This window comes from Acanthopagrus latus, chromosome 16 (assembly GCF_904848185.1).
Source record: "Acanthopagrus latus isolate v.2019 chromosome 16, fAcaLat1.1, whole genome shotgun sequence".
Classification (NCBI taxonomy): domain Eukaryota; kingdom Metazoa; phylum Chordata; class Actinopteri; order Spariformes; family Sparidae; genus Acanthopagrus; species Acanthopagrus latus.
Genome location: NC_051054.1, coordinates 7,354,635 through 7,381,901, shown reverse-complemented (window position 1 = coordinate 7,381,901; position 27,267 = coordinate 7,354,635). Strand labels below are relative to the sequence as shown.

At 44.3% G+C, this 27,267-nt stretch overlaps 2 protein-coding genes across 3 annotated transcripts in view; one reads left to right on the top strand and one right to left on the bottom strand.

The window, feature by feature from the left end:
* Positions 1-6,678, bottom strand: part of grin3ba (glutamate receptor, ionotropic, N-methyl-D-aspartate 3Ba) — a 75,266-nt gene extending 68,588 nt beyond the window's left edge. For both annotated transcript variants that reach the window (XM_037125129.1, XM_037125130.1), the window contains exon 1: positions 5,867-6,678. In XM_037125129.1, coding sequence (XP_036981024.1) covers positions 5,867-6,400 — 534 coding nt within the window. In that variant the 5' untranslated portion in view covers positions 6,401-6,678. The remainder of the gene's footprint in view (positions 1-5,866) is intronic.
* A 7,270-nt stretch (positions 6,679-13,948) lies between these two features.
* The window catches only part of cldn11a (claudin 11a), a 40,365-nt gene continuing 27,046 nt past the window's right edge, over positions 13,949-27,267 (top strand). Inside the window, exon 1 of the mRNA XM_037125468.1 lies at positions 13,949-14,071. The gene's annotated coding sequence lies outside the window, so the exon portion shown is untranslated. The remainder of the gene's footprint in view (positions 14,072-27,267) is intronic.

Below are 27,267 nucleotides of genomic sequence, written 5' to 3'. Positions count from 1 at the left end.
ACACCACATGACTGTATCTCAGTGTGTTCTTGAGTCAGTACGGTGTAGAGAAAGGGATAATGATAATAATGACATCAGCATCTGCAGTTAAGGCATTTCAACTAATGCAGTGATTCAGAGGGAAAATAGTACAGTAGCAAGTGAAAGGGGTTGGACAGCCCCATTGGCTGAATTAATGTTTCTGCAGAAGCACCAAGAAGTTTCTTTATGTTGCAATCTTGTGTTTCTTTAGGTTCAATTTTAAGTATTGCGCTTATAACAGTACTGGGCACTGGTCCAGTCTAGGCACAAAAACCATATGGCTAGGGTGTGAAGACATCACGTTTTGGCTTAAAATTCCTGTTTTCGTCCCCACAAACTCGGCTGCAAAGTGTTTACTGGTGTCACTCTTACAAATGTTGAAACACTGGCATCTCTTGTCAAAAATATCCACTGGTTTCACACTTAAGAATGCTGAAATGCAGACTCGGAACTGTAGTCCACCATCATCCTCTCCAACTGATGACGTGACATTTGTACAAATGTAAATGTCATATTTAGCCTGATACGAAACTGAACATGTTCACAAATGTTAAGCAGTGTTACATTTTGTTGAAGCAACAGAATCCAAGCGAATGTACCTTTGTGCAATAATACATACCTATGAAGGTCTGCTTCAAATATAAGGCAGTGAGAAATATGTCTTTGTAAAATATGAACCCAACGCTCCTCTCTCTTGTCAGAAATATTATAACTTTTAATCCGGAAACAAGTGAGCCAACTGAACGGCGAGAAAAAAGAGGGAGAGAAGAAATATAAATGATGTTCAGAATTAGACTGTGAAATACAGTCGCCTGCATTGTGCTTTCCGGAGAATTCCTGGGTTCTTATTTCAATAATATTAAGCGCAGCCGAGGCTAAAGTGACAGTCACTGAGCTGCAGGAACACAGCCTCCACTGTGAAGGATGACAAATAATGAATTCACACCATACCACCCCTATCACCTAATCACATTCAGGAATCAGCAAAAACCATTTCCTACAGCTCTGCCTGCTAATACATTTCCGGAACAGAAATCATGATCCACGAAATAATTCCTGTGATATTATCAGCAAATTCTAGAATTGTTTGGTGCGGCAGCGCTTAAAAAAAAAGAAAAAAAAGAAAAGAAAAAAGAAGCATTAAAAATGGACTGAGATTGCAGTGATGTTCTTTTTCAATTAAATCTGAACGCAATTGTGCAACCAAATTATTTCATTCTCTAATGACTATGCTTCTATTACCAACACACCCAGCCACGCCAGTAGAATACCAATTCCTAAAAAAAAAAAAAAATGCAGCTCATCCATTTTTGTGGGTTAATTAAGGTTATTTTTGACTTTCTTCACTTAAACATCAAATATCCTCAATTTCATTTCTCGCCCCCTAATTCCACAAAAAGCCACTGATTAACAAATCACCTGCCCAAAGACCCATTATGGCCCTGATGGGAATTAGAAGCCCATTTCCTTTTTTCCTTCCCTCTCCTCCCTCCGTCCCCTCTTCCCTTCCTCCTCCCCTCATCCTCCCCGCCATAGATGGACGGGAGAGATTTACTGTTAGGGGTCACACAGTGGTTCTAATTAGCTTAAGTAGGTTGGGAGGAATAAGCACTTCCTTTTGCAGAGACGCATCACCAAAGTCCCACAGCTCCGTCTGACTAAGCAGATGGAGGAGAATGCAGACGAACAACCGTCTGTCCGCCTGTGTCCTCCTATGTCTCTCCATCTACATCGGCTCCAAAATTTTTATCAGTGTTGTGACACAGGAACGCTTCAGACGGCGGATCTAACGTGAGAAGTCAAGTACATAATGAGGACAACCTTTTGAGCAGTGGGTTTTGGGTCTATCACTAAAAAGGCTCCATGGAATGTCACAAATGCTTTACGGTGCCCCGTATGCGGCCGTGCCAAGTTTTTCTCCATTTTTTTTCTTCAGATGAAACAGGAGATATTAAATTAGCTGACAGTAAAGACAAATAAGGCCGCGCCAGAACTAATTAATTCTTGAAAGAGTTTTGTTTCTGTCTCCTGTTCTTTGACCTTGAGGAAGTATATTTAGCCTGTGATGAAGACGCACTTGTCCCCCCCCCCCCTTAATTTTTCATCGCGCAAAGTTTGTCTGAAATGTTCGAGACAGTCAGAAGGGAAGCACAAGCAAATGTCCCCCCCCTCCTCTCTGTGTGTGTGGGTACCTCCCCTCTGATGTCCAGGGAAAGGGGATCTGTTCACCAGCAAAACATGGGCTCAAGTCCCAGTACCCTGCAGACAAAACCCCCCCAAATCTCCACATTTTCAAAAAAACTCAGGGGAGATGACTCTCTTTCCAAACACAAACAAAAACACCCTCCTCTTTTTGGATTGGTCTATGACAGATCTGGCAAATTTTTTGGCAGAGGCGTTTGTTTTGTCTCTGCGATTTCTCCAGCCCTCCTTCCTCGTCTCGGGAGTCCTCTTCCTCCCACTGATACTGGAATGTAAATAGCATTTTTAATTAGAATGATATCTTCAGTTTGTGTGTTTTGCTATCAGAGGAGAAACCGGTGTGAGAGATCCTGTTTGTACAGGGTAACAATTTGCCTCCCTGTCGACCCAACCCACTCGTCGCTGCCCTCTCTGTGTGTGTTTAAGAACCCGTCCCGCCTCCTACCTGCCTCCTCTCACTCTCTTTTCTCACATTGCTTCTTGTCGATGGAGGTGCACCCTGGGGTGTTAGAGAAGGAGAACGCGTGACCGTTCCTTCCACTGTCCGTGTTCTGAAAATGATACTACTTTAGGGCTGCAGCTCATGATTCTCTCTTTCGATCAAGGCTTTCTGTGATATATGGTATCAATTCTAGGCTGTTTAAAATGTCTCCACAAGGTGATAGCTTTAAATTGCTTCAAATCGAATATTCAAATATTCAACTTAAAATGATGTGGGAAAAGATAAGAAAGAGGAAGCAAATCGTTTGAGATGAGAAGATGGAAAACAAATATGCCATCTTTGCCTAATAATTCAATAAATAATTGCTTTGACAGTTTATTCACTGTTTAGCAGTTCATTCACTGAGCGAGTGACTGTTCCAGCACCATAATGTTTACCAGTGCAAACAAATTCTCTGTTACAGGGAAGCTCAATCGGCTGGATAAAATGTTGACTCCAAGTGTCATAGGCTACGAAACATATCGACATTTCTACAATACGTGCCATGTCACGTTCAAATTGTGTGGAAAAAAAAGTGTGAAACTATTTCTTTATTTTTGAGCTGACCTCGGGACAGTTTCTTGTTGTGTTAGGGGGTCAAATATCGACTACTTTTGACCTGAGGTCGGGACATGTCCAGGAGTGTTTCCTGCAAGAAAAACGGGATATTTTTGATGAGACCTTGGGACAGTTTCCTGCTGTGTGTGATGAGACAAAACCAGGTGTTTTTTTACCCGACCTATGGGCAATTTCAAGCCGTGTTCATGGCAACAAAACCTGGTGTTTTGTGCAAGACCTTCAGACAATCTAAAGTCATGTTTGTGATAACAAAAAAACTGCTATTTGACAAGAAGTTGGGACAATATCCAGCGATGTGCGTGGCAACAAAAGCCAGACATTTCTAATAACATTAAGCCAAAAGCACTTTTCTTTTCTTAAACCTAACCAAGTGAGTTTTGTGCCTCAGTGCCTCACTCCAACCAGACCATTAGCAGTGTTGTCACAACATAACATTGAAAATCACACTGACAGAAATGTCAATTTGCAACGTAAAGTAATGTAAAGTTTCAACCACTGATGAGTGGGCTGGAAAGGGAGCAGTCTTAATATATTATACTATGCAAGATTCTATGCAAATTTCTTGTTCCTATTTTTATTATACTTTTGGATCCAAATGGCTGAATTTACTGCCCTTCACTCTCCTGAAGGTCACTCTCCTTGGTTACTGCGCTCAGCAATGTGACATCATGGATTTCTGTCAATTAATTTCACGTTCCCATCTCTAAAACTGTATTTGCCTCTTCAGTAATCACGTCTCATCGTACCTGCTCTTTTCTGTTCTTGTACTTGCTTAAAAACAATAACTGGGACACTATGAACCAAGTGATTTCATGAATATAATACGCTGCAGTAGCACTTTTTTTGGGCAGCATAAAATAGAAAAATTGGAACCAAAACAGGCCCCGGTTTATATTAAAATCCTGCTTGGCGTTATTGCAGAAAAATGCTGAAAAGGCTGAGGCAGGGAGACAGAGGAGAAGAGGGTGATGAGAGAAACCTCTCTTGCCCACTGACTGTTTGGCATAGTTGTGTGGATCTGAAAGGCCTCCCACAGCTAAAAAACAACTAAAAAACCTTCTCCACCTTCCCAGTCTACCCCTTCTTCTCTCTCCTCTCCTCTCCTCTCCTCTCCTCTCCTCTCCTCTCCTCTCCCTTCTTTCCTCCCTTCCGCTCTCCCCTGCTTATCTCCTTGCGTTGCCGACACATCCGTCAAGTGGTGTGACTTCTCATTCATGCGAGCTTTATTGAAATCGAATAAGCAATCCATTGTTGACAAAGAGACGCGACAGGACAAAGATTTCAGACTTAAACTATAGATCTCGCCACCACACACTCCCCTCCCTCCCTCCTGTGGCTCTCCCTAATGCCCCCTCTTAGTTCAGCCTGTGTGTGTGTGTGTGTATGTGTCAGTTGAACCTGTGTGAAAGTTGAAAGTCCTCTTTATGTGCACGTGCCTGTGTGTGTGTGTTTGTGTGTGTGTGTGTGTGTGTTTGTGTGTGAGACAGAGGGATGCAGTTGGCCGCTCAGTTGGATAGAGGCGGATATGACTGGAGCTGGATTGACTGACTGGCAAGCACCTCGTCTGCTGCTGGGAATACTAACAGGACACACACTCGCACACACGCTGATTGCCCTACACTACCTGCCAGTGTGAGCAAACACACTCGCAGCGCACGACACACAAGTGATCCCCGCACAAAAAAAAAGAGCAAGCCGCAGACACCACCCGTCTCCACGGCACCCATCCGGCAGCACCTCGACTCCTTGAATGATTCGCCCTGAAAGGTGCCAAAACACGGCCGTCTTCAATCATACATGCACACACACTCGTTCACAGACGTGCACACAAACACACACACACACACACACACAATAAGAAGAAGAAGGAGAAGAAGAAGGAGAAAGCTTAAAGAGAGAGAGAGGGGAAAAAAAGCATTTCACTTTAAACCTCTGCTGCTGGAGGGCTGGAGGGTTCAGTCCAATACCACGGCAGAGCTACCAGATTAAACATGCATGTGAAGGGGGCCTGCAGGTTCACCAGGAAAAGCTCAGCTGAGATCAATATGAACAGCAAGACTTTGCTGGAAGAAAAACATTTTGGAAATCTTAAGAGCCTAAATAGTCTTTTAATCTTCAATTCCAATTATCCATTTCCCACATTTTCTTTTTTTTTCCTTCTTTTTTTGCTATTTCTGCTTCTAATGCTATTATTCCAGTCATTCCTCTGGGTTCGGTTTAAGAATAATTGCTCTTATTAGCCCTGTTACCATTACCTTCCCTTTCCATTTTTCATTCGCCTCCAGCCATGCTTAGATGTGGCAGGTGAGAGGAGTTTTCTGACACCAGAATCTTTGCCACAGGCTAACGGGTCAGCCACCAGTGTCAGCTCTCCTAAACACAAATATGTGCGGCTGTTGGGGGCTGCTGCTTATTCAAGTGCAAGCTGCGGATAGCATTACAAACAAAAAAAAAGAACATTGGGGGAAAAAACAAATCCAAAAATAACCTTCAGTGTTTCATGTTTTTCTGTTCCTTTAAAGATGACTGCTACAGGTGCATACAGAGACGCAGGGGAAAAACACACACAGCATCCTCTCATACCTTAGTCACAAGAGGCTCTGTGTCCTCCAGGATGGAGATGAAGGGGATTTCCAGGAAAGAGGACAGGAACTCCACCTGGATCAGCTCCTCCCTGGAGCGAGGGAAGGCAAGCACGGCGGATACCCCTCTGACCACCAGGTCCTGGCAGGCGCTCCGGGACAAGGACTCCGGGTCCCCTCCGGCGGGCGATCGAGCCACCATCTCCAGGCTGAGGTTGTAGGGCAGCAAGGGAGGCGTTTGGGACGTTGTCGTGGAGGAGTCTGCCCCTCCGCTCTGGTGCCGGAGGCTAGCCAGGGCGCGGTTGAGCGCGTTTTGTATCCGTGCCGGCTGGCGGGTTGGCAAGAGCGCGCCGAGGCGCACGGTGTGTCCTATCCGGGCGAGGATGTGGCAAGGCTGAGGGTGCGGGAAGCAGGACTCCGGGGAGGAGATGACGGTCAGCAAAAGGAGCAGCAGGAGCGGTCTGGCGGAGAGGAAGAGGAGATGAGGTCTCCCGGGGGTGAGGCAGTAGGTCCAGAGTCCAGAGAGAGACACCATGCTGCAGCTCCGACACACAACAGAGGAGGACTGGGCTCTGCTCGACGGGAGATGGCATAGCTCCCTCTTTTCTCCCGGCTCCACCGCTTTTCCTCGGACTTGATGGTTCTTTTTTCTTTTCTCGCCTTTTCTTCGTTGTTGCCGCTGCGCTGTCGACGGTGATTTGTCGGCGCTCTTGACGTCTCGCCTCTCACCTCTTCAAAGTCTTTTGTGTCAACAGTGGAAAAGACGCGCCGGTGGAGACGAGAAAAGAAGAGAGGAAAGGAGAGGAGAGGAGAGATGAGCGCTCGCAGCTTAGAGCGGTCGCCCCGCTTCTGTCAGTCTCTGCTGGAGGAAGGCACACCAGCTGTGAAGTGTGTGTGTGTGTGTGCGTGTGTGTGTGTGAGCGTGTCTAGGTCTGTGTGTGTGTGTGTGTGTGTGTGTGTGTGTGTGTGTGTGTGTGTGTGTGTGTGTGTGTGTGTGTGTGCCCATGCGCCTGCCGGCCAATAATCTAACCTCTCACGGAGCCTGCCTCTTGTTGAATTTTAATGAAAAGTCGTCGGGTAACATTTCTTGCCGCTTTTTGTCGGGGTCCCGCAGAGGATTTGCGATTTTCATTCACAACTGAAACTACACGCAGTGAAGACGTTTCCTCGTGTGTCCCCCCTCTCAATGAGCCTTGTAGAACAGATAGAGGATCCAATACAGTAATCGCTTTTGGGCCAGAGCTGACTGTGGACTTTTATTGGAGGGCAAACTCACTTACCTTCGCATTCTGCCCTTTTGAAAAGACACATTATGAGATTTTTTTTTTTTTATTAAGACACCAGACCTAATGCCTTTCCTTAAACTGAACCCTGTTATAAATGCTGCTCCCCCCTCCTGTGAGGTAACACCTCCACTTTTTAAGCAATCCCCCCTCCTGTGCAGCTCTCTGACAGACCGCCGGTGTCCCTGCCAGGTTGGCCCCGCCGCAAAAAAAAAAAAGCTAATAGCTTGCTGAAATCTCAATTTTCCTCAGAGATTTATCCCCACTTTGCTTCCTGTCGTCCAAGTAGAACATTATCCGTTGTGTAACCACTTCTTTTTCAGCACCACGGACAGCGCCAGTGCCATAAAAGAGATCTACTGTGCATGCTAATTTGGCCTCATGCAAGGGGACAGCACTCAGTCCTCCCCTTCATCCACCCTGCGCTCACTCTCTCTCCCCTCTCTTTTTTCCCTGTGATCTGATTTGCCATCGTTAGAGCAGAACATTCAGTAAATCTTTTTGTCAACCGAGTGGTATCAGGGGGTGGTGTGCAGTGGTGTGCGGGTGTTCCTCATTGGGTCCCCGCACTCTCTTTCCTGATCATTTTTTGTTTTTTAACCCAGGTGCTTCTGATGCTTCAGTTGTCTAGCCCCCGCTGTTTTTTCCTGCCACTGCCTTCCCCCCTTTCCTCCCCCTTCTCTGCAGCTTCAGCAAAGGGGGTGATGCTGCAGGGCCCGGTTCAGTGCCAGGTCTAAACATGAAAAGGTTTCCTTGAAATACCTGCGGATAGAGGCATCACCTCCCTCTCTCTGTGTCTCCCCAACACACACACACACACACACATCCCGGGGATCAACAAGTCATTTCACAGCCTGCTGGTTGACCTGGTGTGATACCCGCTGCAGTTAACGGACACATCTGATACAGCTGGCCCCAAGAAAAAAAGAAAACAGCGCTTTCCTGCCCTCGTCTCCTCATGCTCGACTCGCTCTGTATGGGGAAAAAAAGATGAAAAACCAACACTGTGGGCTTTGTTCTGCTGCAGAAACCAGCAGCATTAAACTTGCATAGTTCTTCACACACTCTCCCTCAGGTACGTGTTGGAGCCGAGCAGGACTGAAGCACTTTGGAATGTATGTCTGCTCTGTTTGCGTTGTGCAACGAGGTGATTATTGGGTCGAGTCTAGTTCATCACAAGGTGCCTTATAAAAAATGTGCAAGTGTCTGAGTGCAACAGGCTGCTGCTGCCGCTACTTACTATGATCAAGTTGTCAAATTGGTTGCATTTGACAATACCCATAATCAAATGCCAACAGAGCCAGTTTCCATTGCTTCTATATAACTTTTTTCCTTGATGTCACATCCATTTGACAGACAGAAAATCGAGAGCTCAGGTTTCTAGCTTTTATTATCTTGACTGCTTGTCAACGCTGTAAAAAAAAAAAAAAAAAAAGGATGATTTTATACTACGCTGAACACTTGTAGGTTTGGAGGTGAAGTTCAATCTCAGTGGTAAGTGGTGAAATAAAAAAAAGCTGCTATCAGAGGAAAATAAGGTCCTCAGAACACTGTTTGGACCCTCTATTCTGATTAGCTTCCCCAAAATGACGTAGTGTGCCTTTAAATGCAGTAGATTATATGGTTAATTTAAATTTTTGGGTGGGGAATTAACGTAAGAAGATCTAACAGAACCTGGTAACACACATAATGGTATAAAGGAAAATAACAAGTGCCAGGAAGTTAATCTGTAACCTCCATGCAGGGCGGCCATTTGTAAATCATCTGGTTTACTTGATTCTGTTTCCCTCAGACAGATTCTGCTGGAACTGAATCAAATTTGTCACCGTTTGGTTTTAAAGGATCTGCATGTTTTGACAAAGACAATAGAACCTTTTGAAAAACAACATTTTAGATAATCCGGTTAAGAGATTCCTGCGAGGTAACACTCACCAGTTTGGAGAAAAACACTAAATTGATTTTTTTAATTTTTTTTTTATTTTGAGGAAAATGTGAAGAATGTGAAAACATCCCAACTCCACCGGGACGTCGCTGTGACTCGAATGAAATCCAGTCTAGTTCAATATATAATCAGTAAATCGTGTGTCCATGAAAGGACCAGAAATCAATGCCACTAACTTGTTTTCTCTGAGGGAAACCTCACTGCTACAGATTAAATACAAATTCAGTCTCCGTTAACATGCAGACTGAGCTGAACTGTTTATTTTGTTTTGTTTGAGGCTCGAACAATTTAACTAGTTAAGTTAAGCCCATTTTAATTAACCTTGGTATTTTTAAAAACTGTTTGTTTTAATCAGTTTTAACGAGAATTCAGTTAAGACTATGCTCTTGGTTAAATATGAGTGATTATGTAAATTATAAAATCAAAATTTTAGGTTCAAAGTTGCTCATTCATAATGATATTATGCAGGTTTGCATAACGACATTAAAAGTTTGTTTGTGAACAGCAGCGACAAGGTGGTGATGATGATTTGGTCGCCATCTTCACAGAGAAGGTTCATCTCAGGTAAACACCGTCTATCATCTTTATCTGAGCACAAAGCATCAGAGACGTCCGCACAGAGCCCGCCTCCTCTCATCACACCCAGCTGCATCACCTTGATGTTGTGGTGGAGACAGGTCTCTGTAAAGATGCTGGCACAGCGGTCCATTAGCCCGGCTCATATCCCGACTGTCTTCCTCTCCTCCACCAGGCGATGTTGGATGGTCCAAAAGAAACCGTAGACAGATCTCAAGATCAGCTGCTTGTAATCCAAAACGCACACTTTCTTCTCTGATGCTGAAAAATGTATTTCTGCCATGCCACATGTGTTTCAGCAACAAAACAAGAAAAAACGAACAGTCAAAACAATAAAGACGCAGTGACATTTGAGGAGCGATGACATCTTACTCCCAGTGGCAAGATGCCCGTTTACAAAAGTTGATCCTTTTTGGATTTCTATTCCAACTCCTTTTAGTGGTGTACAAAGACATGAAAGAATGACAGCAAAGGTTTTTTTGTTGTTGTTGTTGTGTGGGAGGCAGCGCCTTAATGGAGCGGTGTCACACTGTACACATTGTAAAGCCCTCTGAGGCGACGTGATTTGTGATTTTAGGCTATTTACCACAAACAAATTTGACTTGACTACCCACCAAACTGGGCTGATTCATGGATAGTGAAACCGTACATTCTGAAAGAGCAGTTTGCAAAACACCCTGTATTTCTTTCAGTAGATGGAAAATGTTCTCAAGCGGGGCACCCTCCCGTACTCTAAAAATATCAATAAAAGCGCTCAAGGAAAGACGTTTGCAGCATTAAGTACGCCAAAGCCCCAATCAAATCCATCATCACAGTGAAGAAAATGTAACCATGAGATGAATCATATGCATTGTTAGTGGCTGCTAAGTGGCTGCGTGACGAATGTAATGCATTGGGAGCAGTGGGAATAGATGTTTTTTCATCAGTCGGCACAAGTAGAGTCGCAAAAAAAACAAGGTGCACTGAGATGTAATTTTACTTTTGGGCAAGGTGACTCGTTCCCACTTGTTGCTCTGCTGCTCCGCACATCAAGCCGCCTTTCGAGAAAAAGAATGACGGCACGAATAACATTCCTGCGGCACAATGCAGTCCTGGAGGAGGATGCTTATTAAGGCTCTGTGAGTGAGATTGCGAAGCTCCTCCGGGCACCCGGGGGGGGAGTGATGACTGGGACATGTCCTTAGTTTGTCCCTGAAGGTTGTTTACAGGTGTCCCGCACGCACACTCTATCTGTATCACTGTGTCCTATTCACAGCCCCCCCCCCGCTGGGTGTATTTGTTTTGCTTATGTACATTGTGAGGGATTAATGTGGAGAACAGGATTAAGCAGGCATCAGAAACCCAATTAAAGTAGCCCTTCATCTCTGCAAGCGAGGGGGCCTTGTATCTCTCCCCCCCCGTGTCAGATCCCTCCTCCCGTCCACTCGCCACCCCCCTGCCCTCTGTCGCCTCATCGCCTACCCTCTGTCCGCTGCGTTTCAACACCCTTCCCTTTATCCCGCTTTTCCGTTTACCTGCTCACCCGCCACCTGTTTCATCCCGCCTTCGCCTTCATCCCCGTCTCTCCCTCTGATCTCCTCCCTGCGTACCTCTCTCCCTGTCACATTTTCCCTGCCTCTTTGAGGTAGACAGCGAAATTTGCTACTTGCCCCCAAAAAAACATACAACCCACACCATTAAACCACATCAATGAGTCATTCCTGAGCCAAAACAGTAATTACACTGGTAAAAGACTGCTGGAGAACATAGTGGTTCAGCTGAGGGGTGAGCCAACAACAACTGCCAATTTGAGTAAGGGTGAGTGCTCGCCTGTTCGGGTGGGGGTGAGGGGGGGAGACAAGCTGCCTTTGCATGTGTGTGTCTCATTGTGTGTGTGTGTGTGTGTGCGCATCGGAGAGAGAGTGTATGCGTGTGTAAATGTAATCCCAAGTAATCTGGCAGTGCAAAACCCAGGTAGCACAGAGGCTGCTGAACTGCCAGGGAGCCGTGAGTTAGCATTCCTGGCGCGGCTCTAAAAGGCAGCTATATCACCTTTTTATCACGACGCTCGCCAACAAGGAGCGAGACGGAGCTGACGGCTAAGAGGCGGAGGACGGAGAGGAGGGAAGAAAAAAGGAAGAAAGACAAGTAATCAAACGGAGCAGAGCTGGAGAGGGCCGCAGGGCGCGGGGAGAAGGTGCACGGGCGTGGAGAAGTGGGGAATGTTCAGGGAAGATTTGGAGTTGGCGCGCGCCGTGTGTCTTTAGAGTTGAAACAAATTAACGACATGAGTTCATTCCTCTCAGTTCCTTTCACCCTCCGCTCCCCCTGATGTACAAAGACACTGGTCTACGGAGGGAGACTTATCTGGAAGCAGCAGCAGCGCCCTGCATGTGTATGTGCGTCTTTGTGTGTGCAGATGTGTGTGTGTGTGTGCGTTACAAAAAGGGGGTTTGAAGAGGTTTATTGCATGTGTGTGAGCGTGAGAATGTATATATATATATATATATATATATATATATATATATATATATATATATAAATATATATATAAATGATGGTTTTGGTAACATACGTGTGTGTGGTTAAGTGCGTTTGTGCTCTCCATTTTGTGCCAAGACTTCCTTTGCTTTTCTGTTTGGCGGCCTCTGCTTGTGTAGCCCTCAGCCGATAAAAAAAAAAAAAATCTAAATCGACTAACTCACATGTGGCGTCTTAAGATGGTTTGTAGTAATTCCCCAATTAACTATTTGCTTAATTTCCCTGTTTTCATTACTCTGACTGGAATTGAAAAGGTTTATTTTTTAAAAAACTGCTTCGGGCCGCGGGACGCCAAAAACTCTGCAGACGGTGACGACAAAGAAATGCTCTTTAGTGGTAAATTATTCCACACAAAAAGCCTTTCAACAATTGAGTGTGAGAATGAAATATTCAGACTAGAGTTGGCCAATGTTGCGTTTTAGTAAATTTATTTTTTAGAGTGGGACGTCAATATTTCATAGAACCTTGATTCTAAAGAAAGTCGGGACCCCTGTGTAGAACCAATGAAACAGAGTGTGATCATTTAATAATGCTTTTTAACATATTCTCAGTAAAACAGAACAAAGACTGCGTGTTCAATATTTTACCACCAACACTGTTTATTTCTTGAAACGTGCTCACTTTGAATTGAATGCCGGCAACACATTTCAAACGAGCAGAGACGACACGGTTTTTTGAACACAGAAAGTTTGAGTTTCTTTTTCACATCGACCTTTGTTGGAATCAAGGGTGTGCATCACTTTCAAATTGTACTTTACTAACTCAATGTATGTTTGCGCTGACCGGCCTTCCATTTCTTCAGCTGTTCTAGAGAAGGACGGCAAATTAAGTTTTAAAACGACCTTGGACCCTCAAAACAAAACAAGAAAAACACTCAGATGCAGCTCGACACAAAAGGGCTGCTGCACAAGAAATTCTTTCGCAGAAACTAGAAGGGCACTCGAGACAAATAGCCCCACTCCTCTACGGTATACAAATCTGCATGTGCAGCATCTATAGGCATATGCGTCTTCGCTGTGCCTGGCTGAGGCAACATAATCTCCGCTTTGCATTCATTATACTGTATACTTTTAGATTGGAGATATTTTACATGCAGTACAAAGCAGAGAATACTTCACTGTCATGGACCTTTGCACAAATATTAAATGCTTTGATTGAAACCACATCGATGACATGACAGCTTGTTGACAAAAACACTACAACAAAAAAAAGGGTGACATTTTCAGTCAAATTTGAATGTGCATGCAGAAAAAAAGCGTTGTTATAGTTCACACATGACACCACAGACAGAAAGACAGAGGCAACTATAATCTAATGAAAGAGCAAATCAAAGTGAATCAAATATATTAAGAATAAGAAAATAAATCACATATCTGAGCATGATAGGAAACAATCACATTGGATGATTTACCTCAATCAGGGGCTCAACAATGTGTATTCAGAACGGTTAATGTGTGATTGTACAGAATTAATTCAACCAGATTCAAATGATCAACAGTTTAAGAAGGACTTAAATCGTCTAAATTCATTTCTGTCTTCTTTTATCTGTCAGTGTCTTTTCTTCTCTGTTCCCCTCCTGTGCCCGTCTGCTCCTCGGCACTCTGCCTTCCCTCCACACCTGCCCTGCATCAGCTCCGTCAGCCCTGCCCCTGCTCTCAGTCCTCTCCTCTGCTCGTCACCGTCACCTGTGTCTCTCTGCCGCTGTCTCCCACCTGCACCTCGTCCCCTCATTAGTTCATGTTTTCTTTTATGTCCTTGTCGAGTCGCCCGCTCTGTTTGTCTGATCCCGTTCCCGTCAGTTTATTTTGGATGAATGTTCCGCGGCCGAGCTGCTGGCCCGCCGTTTCCTGCCATCCTCTGCCATCTTCTGCTCCCGGCGTGACGGGTATGTACAGTTTAATAATTCCAAGATGTGTTGTGTAACTTAAGGGGATATTGTTAGATTCAAGTGCGGGGATGATGTCTTTAGGGCTTATTGTTACGGAATGTCAAACTGTCCAAAACACAAAAGAAGAGGGACGGTGGCAAAATAAATATGACTGCTTTCTGTATGAAGCCTGAGCAACTACTTCATGACCGCATACTGTTTTTTAAGCTTTTTCCACCATGGCCAAATCAAAAAGGTGCTGCATGTAAGAACTGGCCATCTGTTGAATTTATAGTTAAAACAAACAGAGGGAAGCAAATCAGTAAAATAACCCCTAACTGCAGCTACCTGTAGGCAGTTAGCTCAGTTAGCTATGCTGCTAGCAGTTTGGACTGAGAGCTGGGGAGAGTGTTGGTGTGCTACAGCACCAGAGCTTCAGTTTTATAGAACCGGGCTTTATTGTTAGCATGCTAGCTTCAGTCGATATCTCTGTAGGCAGAGCACAGTCATAACGTCTGAACGTTTTATTCAAATCCTGATGGTGATTTAACTTAGTGTTTGAAGGTTTTGCACCTTTTGACAAAATCCCCAAAAAATAATCAGGCAGGTAGTTTCTCAGTAATCCTGTTTGACAAACCAAACCTTGGCAGAGGTAGGCCTCATATTGTCTCACAATCCTCACGCACACACCTCACTTCCCACACAAATATCACTCAACCCTACGCCAGCCTGATATGATGTCATCTGCACTGGCACCGTTATTTCATAGCAGAAAGCATCAACAACAGCACGTCTCATTAGCATCTTTGCCTGCGGTACAGAAACCATCTTGAGCACTCGCGCGGCCACACCAAGCGCGCTACGTTTTTCATGATTGAATTCACAAACCCATTAAAACCAAAACTGTCAAGGTAAGTTCTTTTTTTGGGGGGGGGGGTTACGTTTGTACCGCTGTTTGTCGTAGCATGAATAAGGAGGAGAAGGCGAGATGACAAATGGCAGGATACAAGTGGATCCAGTCAAGGACCATCTGCGGCGCGGAGCTGCATTGATTAGTCCAAATAGTCTCCGAACGTGCTGAAGGCAAAAAAAACACAGCTGCCAGGGAAAACATGCATGCTGGGGAGCCAGTGTGTGTCTTAGCATGTTTGTGTGTGTGTGCGTGTTCAAACAGGGTAAAACACGCTCGCACACATCCAAAGTGTTTGCGAGAGCGGGGGGACGGGGTGTTTGCACACAGGAAGTGTGTGTTCATGTCCGCTCAGTCACCTCCCTGCGAGACGCTGTGGTGTCTGTGCAGGTGACCGAGGTGACGTCTTTATCAGGACCTCTGGCAAAGTGAATATACAGTATATGCATCAAGCAGGGAATGCATATTTAAAACCCATGTGAGTATGTATTTGTGTGCTTATACATGGCTGGCTGATTAATATATGCATATTATGCTGGAGTGTAAATAACGTTCTTTACAGATTGTGTGTGTGTGCATTTGTATCCACACACACATTTGTTTCTGTGGCTCTGTACTGTAAATTATACTGATCTTGTCGAGTACAAAAAAACAACAGTTTCCTTCCAGAGGATTAGAGAGGGCCTCATTTGCCTGCAGTTTTGTTTCCTCCGAGGGGTCTCAATTGACATTCAGAGAGGAGTGACTCGCCCTAATTAGGTTGGCTCACACATTCCAAGATTCCACCAATCAATGGCGCGCTAATGGGCTGTCAATCAAACGACAAGGCCTGGGACGGGTCAGGGTCGCCAGAGGAATGCCTTAATTTTCTCGGCGGAACAGGACGAAATAGGGCCAGGAAGGAATCCGGCCAATGGGGGCAATTATAGAAAATGATGAGGGGTCCAATAGTAGGACAGGATATATAATGAGCAGCAGGATGGTGGAGGTTTTTTTTTTTTTTTTTACAGTGAGTTTTAAATCAACTTCCCCAAGGTAGAAGTTTCGCCCACAGCTCTTTCTTTTGTGGGTTTCTTCCTCCTTTTTGCTCCCCCTCAGTAATTTGATTGTCAGAATAAGGCTTCAGACACACGTTTTAAAGCGTCTACTAATGATAAGCAACAATGAAAAGACCCGCACGTATCGCCTGACATCTGCAGATGTTCTGTGTCTTTTATCTCAGCCGGTGCATGCACGCAGCACCTGTTGCCGATGTACACAAAAACAGAAAAACAAGCAGATGCTGTTTGTGGTTGGCCCGTCCTCGAACAGCTTGTCGTGGCTTTTCTTGCATGATTTTTTTGTTTTTTTTTCCCAGAGAAGAAACAAATTATGTGGACCAGAAAGAAAAAAAGCAAGGGTGGAAATGCAGAATAACTGTAAACCATTGCATAAAAGAATCTGACAAATTGTATCTTGTATAATCTGCAGTTGAAGGCTTCATATGATTTTACTTAAGCCTCTCATCAGTGCAGAGTTTTTTGTCCTCAGATTGTTTGGGCACATCAAAGCGGTTGACTTTTATTGCATTCCCTTTCACTTTGTCACAAAGTCGATTTTATTGGCCACTGGAAAATTCCCACAGTGACTCCAGTCTTTGACAATTTTACACCACTGCATTATGAAAAGACAGGCTCACTTGGAATTACATGTATTATTTAATCGTGATGTCACTGGTGGGGATTGTATGACAGCAACTGAATTATAAATGAATACAAATCCTGCTGTGACAGTAGTGACATTGACACTTCATTCATACATGGAAACTTCAGGTGTATAAGATATTAAAGCTACTATAGTAACAATGTCTTTTGTGGTACTTTTCTCTCTCTCTCTGTCTCTCTCTCTCTCTCGCTCTCCCTCCCTCCGTCTGAAATAACAAAAATATGATTTTGAAGAATAAGCCACCAAATTCGACCGGCTTTGCTTCAAAGGAAGAAGCTGTTCAGACACCTGGAAGCAGGTGAAAACTGCTATAAAGAAACTCTTTATACTCTGAGCACTTTATCAACCTGGATACCTGGGCTGAAAGGAAGACTTGAGGAATATCAATTGTCAAAAGACACATAAATACCAGGAAGCACAGGGCAGCAATGTGCCAGTGCAACATCTGGTCAGCCTGTTTCAAAGAATAAGAAACATGTTGTTGTCACTATAGCAGTGCAAGCATACTTGAATATTTCTCCATAAATATATGCACTTTTGATTTTATCCGAAGGTTCCCGACATACTTTAGAAACCTCACACACTGTTTTAGCATACCAAACAGCATAGTGGAATTTCAGAAGTAGCCAGTGGCTAAGTTATGGCTGACGCTAGTAAAAAAGCCAAGATACCGTCAAAGTTCCCAGCAATTAGAGATCTGGTTGTTGCTGCCTCTTCATTCACGTAGAAGTGTTCAGCTGGCTGCTGGCTGCAGGCGTGCTAACCTCGACTACTGCTGCTGGATCAACCACAGTAAACTCTTCAGCTTTTAGATAAATATCACTTTTATTTTTGACTCAGGTGAGACGTGTTGTCCTGATCCGCTTTGTATTTTGTTTTACAAATACTGCAGTAAGTGTTTCCCTGAGGGGTGACGTCTCGCTCTTTTTCTTTCTCTCTGTAACGCTGCTGATGGACTTACCGAAATTTGGCACACACTGATTTAATGTAAATCGGCACTCATTAGTGACGCTGTAATTTGGTCAGTACCTTAATAACTACTGAGTTCCAAAAACCTATAGAAAATGATCACCCCACTCAGCAGGTCCTTTCCGCTCTATGGTGCTTTTTAGCCAATTTAGCTTATTGTTTTGTTTTTTCAGGGTGCGTCTGACTTTAACAGCCACATTTCCAGTTGCAGCAGGGAACTGTTTTTCAGTGAAAAGAAAATGACTGTTTGTTCCCTGCCCAGCACTTAACAGCAATTACTAACTAGCTGTTAGTGCTGCTTGTTGGCATGTAGCTGCTGAACATAGTGGAGAATTGTACCAATAAGCCATTTTTAACCTCAGGGGCTGGTGGAAACCAACAACAGAGCTAAAAGGAGACCGGATATTGGACTTGCATACATCAGGTGGCCAAAGGATGAACTCCAGATTGTATTGATCCTTGTTCTGATCTATGTCTGTCAGATGGGTAAATGGACAGCAGTTTGCCAATTTGTTTGCCATGACGACTGTATTAGGTGTTGTCAACACAGGCGGTCAAAAAACAGATTAATGCTGCTTTTAATGGCAAAAACATAAAATCCCCACAATCCCAAAACTGTTTCAATCTAATCCAGATGTTAGCATGAAAAAAAACCACAAAAGCCTGCTCCAGGTCAGTACTCACGCTACTGTCAATCAGTCAGTGAGTCCAAAGGCAGTAGTCTCAGTCTTGGCTCCATCGAGTCCGCAACTCATAAAGAAACTAAAATACGCACATCTGTCACATTATTCTTCCTCCTGACGCAGACTCCAGAGACAAGACTTGTGTTTTACCACGAGGTGGCTGTAATTATGCAGACTTTACAACACAAACTACTGCAGAAGGTAAAGCTGGCGAATCTCTCCTCCACTGACTGAAAATGCTAGTGCTTCTCAGACACACTGAGAGATGTTCTGTGTTTAAAGTGTTAGTGTGGGGTTATGATTGGCTTACTGGAAAGATAATTGGCGCCATTTTAGCGGCCACGTGTCGGAAGCGTCCAGCTGAATATTTCAAGAGCTGAGATGAGTTGTGAGTTTTCAAAATAGGAGTAACTACGGTAGAAGCTCTACGCGCCGGGCAATTATACATGTATATGTATTTGGGTCAGATTGACAGAAAACTTTAGATTATTTTACAGCACATAAATGGAAGCGTCTGAAGCTTAATTAAAGCCTTCAGAGTTTCAAGTGATGGCAGATGGCAGAATGAATGAAAAGCTTAAGAATCACTTCCAACATATTTATCCTCTTAAGTAAGAAACATTAAAAAACATGTGCATAGAGCAACACCAACGTAGAGGAGTGACAAGTCGCAGCGCCGCCTTACTGCGGTAAGTAATGAGGTTGACGGCAAATGTGATCTTAATTTAGAGAAGCACAAGCAGCAGTAACAAGACTAGCAGCATGAGATGGAGTCTATACCAATCCTCTCAACCATGGTTTCATTTGTGTGGGGTAATTACAGCAGGGCCTCAGAATTAATTTCACCGTGATATACGATGTGAAACATTTGTTGCTCAGCTTCTCATGAGCAGCGTCTCTGAAACGCATTTTCATATCTAGTCTGAAAATGCTGCCATTTGTCATTTTATCAGACACTCGCCCTGAACTTTTTTACACTTCTGTTATTATTTTGCGCTTGTATTAATTTTCCGAGAGTCCAAGTTTTGGTCTTTTAGAAAAAGTTTGAGTTCTTGCCTTATATTTCTCAAGAAGCTTAATTTCTTCATTTCACCATCATGCTCTTCATTTCATCATCACTTTCAGGCCTTTGATCCACAATATTGCCCATTTCCATACAATCTTTGTAGATTGATTGAGCCAGTTAAAGCTAAGCTTTAGGACCGTCTCAGCACAGAGGAGTTCTTATCCGTAAGATCTAACCAAACACGGAGCGAATTGTCCTTGATCAACCTGATATGTGTTAAGTAAGTGTGTGTGTGTGTGTTTTTCATTTCATGCCCAAGGGATGTGTGGGTTAATTACATTTTTCTGTTAATTTGCAGGGGTAAAAAGATTAGCTGTACCTTTCGCGACTGTTTTTTTCAGCAGCGATGTTTCTGTGGAGAAATAAATGTACCCTGAGCTTTCTATCAGAGATGGAAAATCCCTCGGAACAGCAGTAAGGATGCAGCCAACATTAAACATTCCTGGATTGGGTTTTTCTTCATGCTGTGCTTTGGGGGGGGGTGTAAGAAAGAAAGAAAAAAATCAGGCTGCAGCAGACTGTCATGGTGAGGAAGATGTACATGTTGAGTTCCACAGGTTAATGTCTGCCTGGCTAACAGTGCAGGGCGATAATACGTAAGAGCTGTGCCCATTACTCCCATTGTCGTAACGAAGGCTGCACTGTGCTGAGCTGGCAGTGCTAGGTGCAGGGGATTACATTAATATAGGCCACTATGCCTCTCCCCAAGCGTTCACAGCACTTTGCAAGGTGTAGAGTGGGAGAAAGAAGGGGGAGGAGGAGGAGGAGGAGGAGGAGGGGTGGGGGGCCTGAGCTCACCTCATAGCAGGAGCACAGGCCAGCTGGGTAATAATGAGAGGTGCTGTATGAGGGTAATATGAGCTAATCTGTGTCTCCGATGATCTATTCTGATCTAATCAGCCTCTTTCCAGCGTAGGCCATTTGTCATGCGTTAACATGGGACCCTGCTAATGAAGTTGACGACAGGACAGGCTGCTGTCCTGGCCGGACTAGTTCAATGCAATCACGGAGTCACAGAAGCAGGTCGCCTCCATCCAGTTAATCCTCAACACAACTAAACTCCTTTCTCCATTCATAACCCACCTGAGCTGTAGATTTTCCTCCGTGTCCAGACTACTGACTTGTGCACAGACATATATTTTAGAGTCAGACAGCAGCGATAAAACCTGCGTCAGCCGGCAACAGTCCTTGCCCTCTGTGATGTCTACTCCATTCAGAGAGCCACACAATGTACAAACGCCACCGCTCACTATGATCTTTTATCCAACATGATTTTTTTTTTTTTTTTTTTAAGATTCCAAGCCGTGGTAGTTTCTCTACTAAATACATGCTTCACAAATAAAAGAGATACTTGAGATGCACTGGCATTTGCTTCAAGCAGAACAGTCTTTCAAGGACTCCTGCTTCTCCGCCTCTCCTTCTCATTCAGTAGCTCACCAATAATTAAAAACTCTCACAGTAAGATCATGTGGCTGACAACAACTGGTAGGTACAGATGTTGTTGCCGTTCCTGCTGCAGCAATCTAACAAATACAAATGCATCTTGTTTATAGTCTTAATGCTGAAGCAGTGATGGCCAGGTGTTTGTGACGCTTCGGATGGTGTGTAATGGAATTTAAAGAGGGAGGTCTTGATCTTTTCTGGCTAACGTTAATTTGTGTCATCTTGAAAGTACATCTGCAACATTCCCATCTGTCCTCCAGATCGTTTAACATGACCACAAATGGATGTGAAACCAGGCTGAAGTTGGTGATCTGACAATAGGTTAACTACTTCCGATGTAACATTAGCTATCCATTGTAAGGCTAGCTAGACAGCTAGTGTTGGGCTATCATTAGCCAACCTAAGATGCATCTGTGAAGATCAATACAAACGCCTTCTGCATGGTCAGTGTATTGAGTGTCACATTTATAGGTCCCCAGGTGACAACTCCAGACCATATTATTAACTTGTTTTTCTTTCTCAAGCTTGCTCAACTGTTATTGGAGCACATAGTGAAAATGGGCGGGACTCAAAGAGGGTCGACTGGGTCCAACTCCCAGCTGTGTTGCTGCTCTATAGGGAAACGCATTTATCTATGTCGATCCGAGCCAAATGATGAAATGTATTTTGTCTCCTCGGCTCTGAAATTTGAGATGCACCGCCCTTTTCATGTTTTATGGATTCTTTGCTCCGTCTGTGCTCCAGCGTTGTAGCTGCGTTTTACTTGTCTCACTACTTGAGCAGGGGGGAAAAAAAAAAATCCTTTGCTCTGATCGGCCATGTTGACAAGAGCAAGTACATCTCAATTTGATCCTCCGACATAATAAAGTGTCCTTCATGTACAATATACCATAAATCTGGCAGAACTTGATTGCAGGGTCACTCTGTGTCTCATTTAATCACCGGCTCACTCAGACTAATCGCTCTTTTTCTTTTCTTCCATCGTCCCTTCATCCACTCTCAACATCATTCACTTCCTCATTTACTCGCTCGCACTCGGGCCACCTTTATCCTTAATTTCCTCCATGTTCCTTCCTCCTCTCTCTTATTTTCCTCACTGAATCACAGAGTGACTCAAAGCTCTTCTAACCTCCCTCCTCACCTCCCCCCCTGCTTTTTTTTCTTTCACTACATGCTCACATGCCTCGCTTGCTCACTCATCCCCTTCCTCCCCCCCCTGATTTTTCTCCCTCCTTCTCCATCTGTTCTACTTTCACTCGCTTCCTTCATCCATCCTTGTCACTTTGTCTTCTGCTGCCTTTTGTACTCCTCTGCCTCACACACTTTTGCCAGCTCCTTACTCCACTCATCCTCTTATCCGGCTGTGATACTTCCCTCTCACTCCCTCTAATGATGCGCCTCGTTTACACAGATTTCCGTTTTCTTTTCTCTACCTTCTCTACTTCTTGCTCCAGCCCTCCCTCCCTCCCTCACATCTATTATTTTCTCTCTCTCCCCCCATCTTTCTGTACACTCCCCTCTTTCCTCCAATATATTTCTCAATGTCTCTCTCCCTCTTTCCATTCACTCTGAGCGATGGCTCTATTGATTCTCTCTGTGATGATATTGCCCAAGGACAACTGCAGGGCAGAAAACCTCTTAAACTTACCCGAGTGTCCGTGTGTACACGCTTGTCCGTGTGTGTGTGTGTGTGTGTGTGTGAGACCAGAGGCCAGCTTACTTTTTGGAGTAATCACTAATCACATGTCAAAAAACAGCCTCTGGCCTGTGTGTGTTGTGTGTGTGTGTTTCGATGTAGGTGTTTTAGATTTTAAGCACTGCAGGGTTAGCTGAGTTCACGTGAAGCCAGCAGAGGTGTGTGTGTGTGTGTGTGTGTGTGTGTGTGTGTTTTCATGCGATCAAGAGGAAGTCAAAAGAAGCAAAAATAAGTTCCGTCCTCCACTTTTTCCACTAATCTCATGTTGGGGTGTGGCCACGAATCTCCAACTGGCTTCATGGCCAGACATCAGAAGCCATCAGTCTGTGTTTGTGATAATTCCCCCCCCATCCTCTCCAAGCTCTTGGAAAAGCCTTCTGTACTGTTGGCTGGCACAACAGGTGGACGACTGCCTTCATAGATGCAGATGCTTTCTGAAGGAGCCAGATTGCCTGCGCGAGCTTCCTGTGAGCTGCATGACACGCCCTCAATCACACGCACGCCCGCACGCGGATACACACAAGTAATGAGGCATGATACATAATTAGACCGTCGCACACATGGGTACGTATGCCGAGTCAGATCAGAGAAGATACCAGAGAGGGAATAAACTATATAAAAAAAAAAGAGCAGTGTCTGCAAACTGATTTGTTTTGCTCCCCCGGTGTACAGTTGCCTGACATTTTGAGCCGCACAGCAGATATTTATTCAATTCACTGAAAATGATCCTGCAGCCGTGGCTATTGTAGAAATTCCACCTTGCGTGCAGCCATCCCGCATTAGTACTGCAGGATAGCTACAAGGAAGCAATTTGTTTTGGTTACTGTATCCCCCCCCCAAGTAAGTACAGCAGCGATGCAGAAAGCATCCCAAATGCGTCTCCCCCACTTCATCTGTATTCATCCCCATGGGCTGCATTTAATTCACTTATGTAATGTGGAGTTGTAAAGTAACTCCCCATAAACCCTCGACAAAACTCATAGAAAACACTCAGCAAATAAGCTGAGTGAGCAAAAAAAAAATTCATATCATTTCACATGACAAATTAAAAGTATGAAGTGGAAAAAAAAAATGCTGCACGGTTTAACACACAGAACAATTTAAGTGTTGAATGTGAAGTGAATGTTCACGGTCAATACCCAAGTATCCAGGAAGATTTTTTTTTTCTTTGTCTGGTTTAACTTCACTTGCGATCTCACTGCTCACAAATAACACGTTCTTTAACTTCTTTTACGGAGAAGAAAGTTTTCCTTCATTCGTCACCCGTACTGTAGCCGCACTGCGGGAAAAACAAAATCTTTAAATGCAAGAAAATAAACACTTAAAGGACTTTGGAGACCTATTATGCTTTCTAATTTTTCTGTGTTTTATGTAGGTTCGAAGTGCACTAATGGAAGTACGCTGAGTATTAGCAAGTTATTCTTCAACTGGCAATGGGAAACTTTGCTTTTAAGTGAAGTAAATGTTGAATGCACAATGTAAAGGATGCAGAATAATGAAACCATCCATGTTTACATTGGTCCCCTATAAGCTTCGCTATCACTAAACATTTGTGTCTGTCACTGGGCAAGTAGACACTTGGGTAAAGGAAGGTCAACTGCTGATCGATTTCTATGATAGACTAAATTATTGAATATACTCTTGTTTGGATTGTTTGAGGCAGCTGTAGCTCAGGAGGTAGAGCGGGTCCCCTAGTAATCGGAAGGTCGCTGGCTTGAATCCCGGCTCCCCCCAGCTGCATATGGAAGTGTCCTGGAGCAAGATACTGAACTCCAAATTGCTCCTGGTGAGCAGCTTGCATGGCAGCCTCTGTGAATGGCGGAATATGGGTGAAATCCATTTACCGTGTCCTGCGTGGCTGTTATTTGTGACTGTGAGGACAGTGGAAACTATTCTGTTTTCTCTACAAGAGTGACACCAAGAATTATAACATTTGGAAACAATTTAGCATTATAATGTATAGTATAGACATTATTTATCCACTTAATTCAGTGAGTATTATTGTACTGTGACTTAAAACAAGTTTTAATGGAAATTGGAAAAAAAAAAATCTGAAAGAAAAGTCAGAATTCTGAGGAAAAAGTCGGTCAGTTTGTATGTTTTGTATTTATCTTTTTCTTATTCTTGGGGCGTTAGAATCATTGTCTCTTCACTGGGCAGCTCAGAGCCACCGCCTCACCGAGGTCCATTAGTCGTGAATGGAAGTCAGACAGATAACAGATCACAATTAATTCAGCTACTTACCCTTCAGACAAACTACTTGGGACAAAAAGCTTGCACATTTCTCTATTGACTGCCTCAGTAGTTTCGAATAAGACTGTATTTTTCACACAGCAGCTTTTTCCCGAGGCCTCCGATGCCTCAGACCTGAACCTCTTGCTTTTATTTAACAATATCTCTTGTTCATGATGAATCATTATTATACTTTTGAACTCCATTCTAAGATGACCTTTACTTTTACAGCTCTACACCTCAGGAGCTTTCAACCCTCTTACTTTCATAACAAAGTATTCCAAAGGAGCAACCGCTGGGACCTGATGCTTATCATTACTCTGTTACAGTAGTTACAGTATTTGCTTGTGTGCTGTTTGCTCAAAGCTTAGAACGTACGTGACCCGAGCCATGTTTAATTTGTAACACCTCCTGAGATATGGTGTACAATAATTGCTCTGAACCGCAGGCGGTCTTGGCTATATTTCCAGGATAAGATAACATAGTGCAAGGTCTAATGGAGTTCCAGCGGAGAGCCCGGAGAGGATGGGGCTGCAGAGAGAGCGAGGGACTGAGAGAGAGAGAGAGAGAGGCTGCAAGAATGAAAGGAGAATGAAGGATAATGCGTGTGTGATGGAGAGAAGACCCTCAATCTTTACCTGGCTGCACGCTGTGGCCCGCCGCGCGCCCACACATACCCTCATCCCTCTACGTTCATTCACACACATATGGCGACGCATGCTCGCATGACTGTGCACATGTATACGCACTCTCACCGCACTAAGCCAATAACACAAAGTGAGAGCATGCATAAATTCTCGTCCGGTGGCAGTGGTGGCGGCGGCGGCGGCGGCGGCAGCTTGTCCCGTGAAGGTCAGAGCAGTGTTTTTCTCAGCGAGCCTGCCGTTTGACAGATCCCCTCTTCCTCCATCTACATCTGTGCACAGCCCGCTTCTTCCTCCTCCTCCTCCTCCTCGTCTTCCTGCTCAGTCTTCCTCCCTCATCTTCCTGCTCTTTCATTGGTTTTCATTCACTCACTCCCTGCCGCTCTCTCCTTTCATTCATTCATCTCCCCATTTCATCCCCCTTCCCTTCCCTTTTAGGTTCTCTATCTCCTTCCTCTGTGCTATTCTTCCTCCCTCTTTATTTTGGCTTTTCTTTGAACTGGAGCTCCCTTCACTTCTTTCCACTTTTTCTTTTTCAACCGTCTCTTTTTTTTCCTTAACAGCTCTCTTTGATCCGTGCCCAACTTTCTACTCACTGTCTCATCCCCTCTCATTGTCGATGCCTTCTAAGTTTTTTTTTTCTCTGTTCCTCACTCTGTCACACTCCTTTCTCCCTCCCCCGGCCAGCAGGAACCCAGAGAGTCGCGGTTTATCTATAATGATGAAACGGTAGAAGTGCACAAACATGTTTGAGCAGCAAACTCAAACGCAACTTCCACTAATCCCATCATCACTGCCGTCCCCTCCCTCTGTACTTCACTACATCCCAGAGGTTTTTTTTTTTTTTTTTTTCTGCGACTGCACACATGTGTGTGTGATCCAAGGCTCCTCTGTGCACGTCTATCAGACGCAGAGCTAATTGAGGTCATTGGTGGTGCACATGCTGAAGGGAGACGGCAAAAAAAAAAAAAAAAAGCCCACAGCTTTGAACCTTCTCTCTCTGCTCAGCACACTGCCAAAAAAATCTCTCTCTCTTTCTCTCATCATACACTAATAACACACACTAATGCACAAACACAGGAAGCACACACACACATGCTTGATTTGCGACCAAACAGAGGGTTTTAATCCTCGGATTTCGGTGAGGCTGTGCATATGTGTTTACAGAGCATTGTGTGTGTGTGTGTGTGTGTGTGTGTGTGTGTGTGTGTGTGTGTGTGTGTGTGTGTGCGCGCACAGCAGTCTGTAAATGAATATGAGGACACTCCTATGAGGTATGGTCTAGAAATGAAAATAAATCAGAGAATGCTACATCCTCTTTCAACCTCGGGGTGTTTCTGTCCTTCTGCTTGTGTCAATAACCGCACACACACACACACACACACACATACGCACTTGCACACAAATGCACACACGCACATATCCAATAAAACCTCTCCAACCCCACAGTGCTCTAGGGGCAGCTGATGGTGACTGATAGCTCACTGAGATGGAAGGGGGAAGGAAGAAAAAAAACAAACTGTCAGTGTTTTCGTCTGAAGACCGGCGCTTTTTCGATTCCAAAGAAGTTGAGGAATCTCCGGGGATGATCCTAAATGAAGCTCCCTGTAGGTGAACACACATCGACAGCTTTGTACGTGTAGACACCAGGGGAAAAACACTGCTAGACTTGCATAACATTTGATTCAGACGCAAAAGCAGCAAAATGAGAAGAAAGCACAACATACATGAAGTGAATGGACGACCCTCTGGGTGCCGGTCCCGAGTCACCCCATTAACTTGTTTACATGTCACAAATTTACCAGCCTGGAAACCTGGAAATCTGCGAGCTCATGTTTTATTTGCTTCGGCAGATGTGTCTGGCACC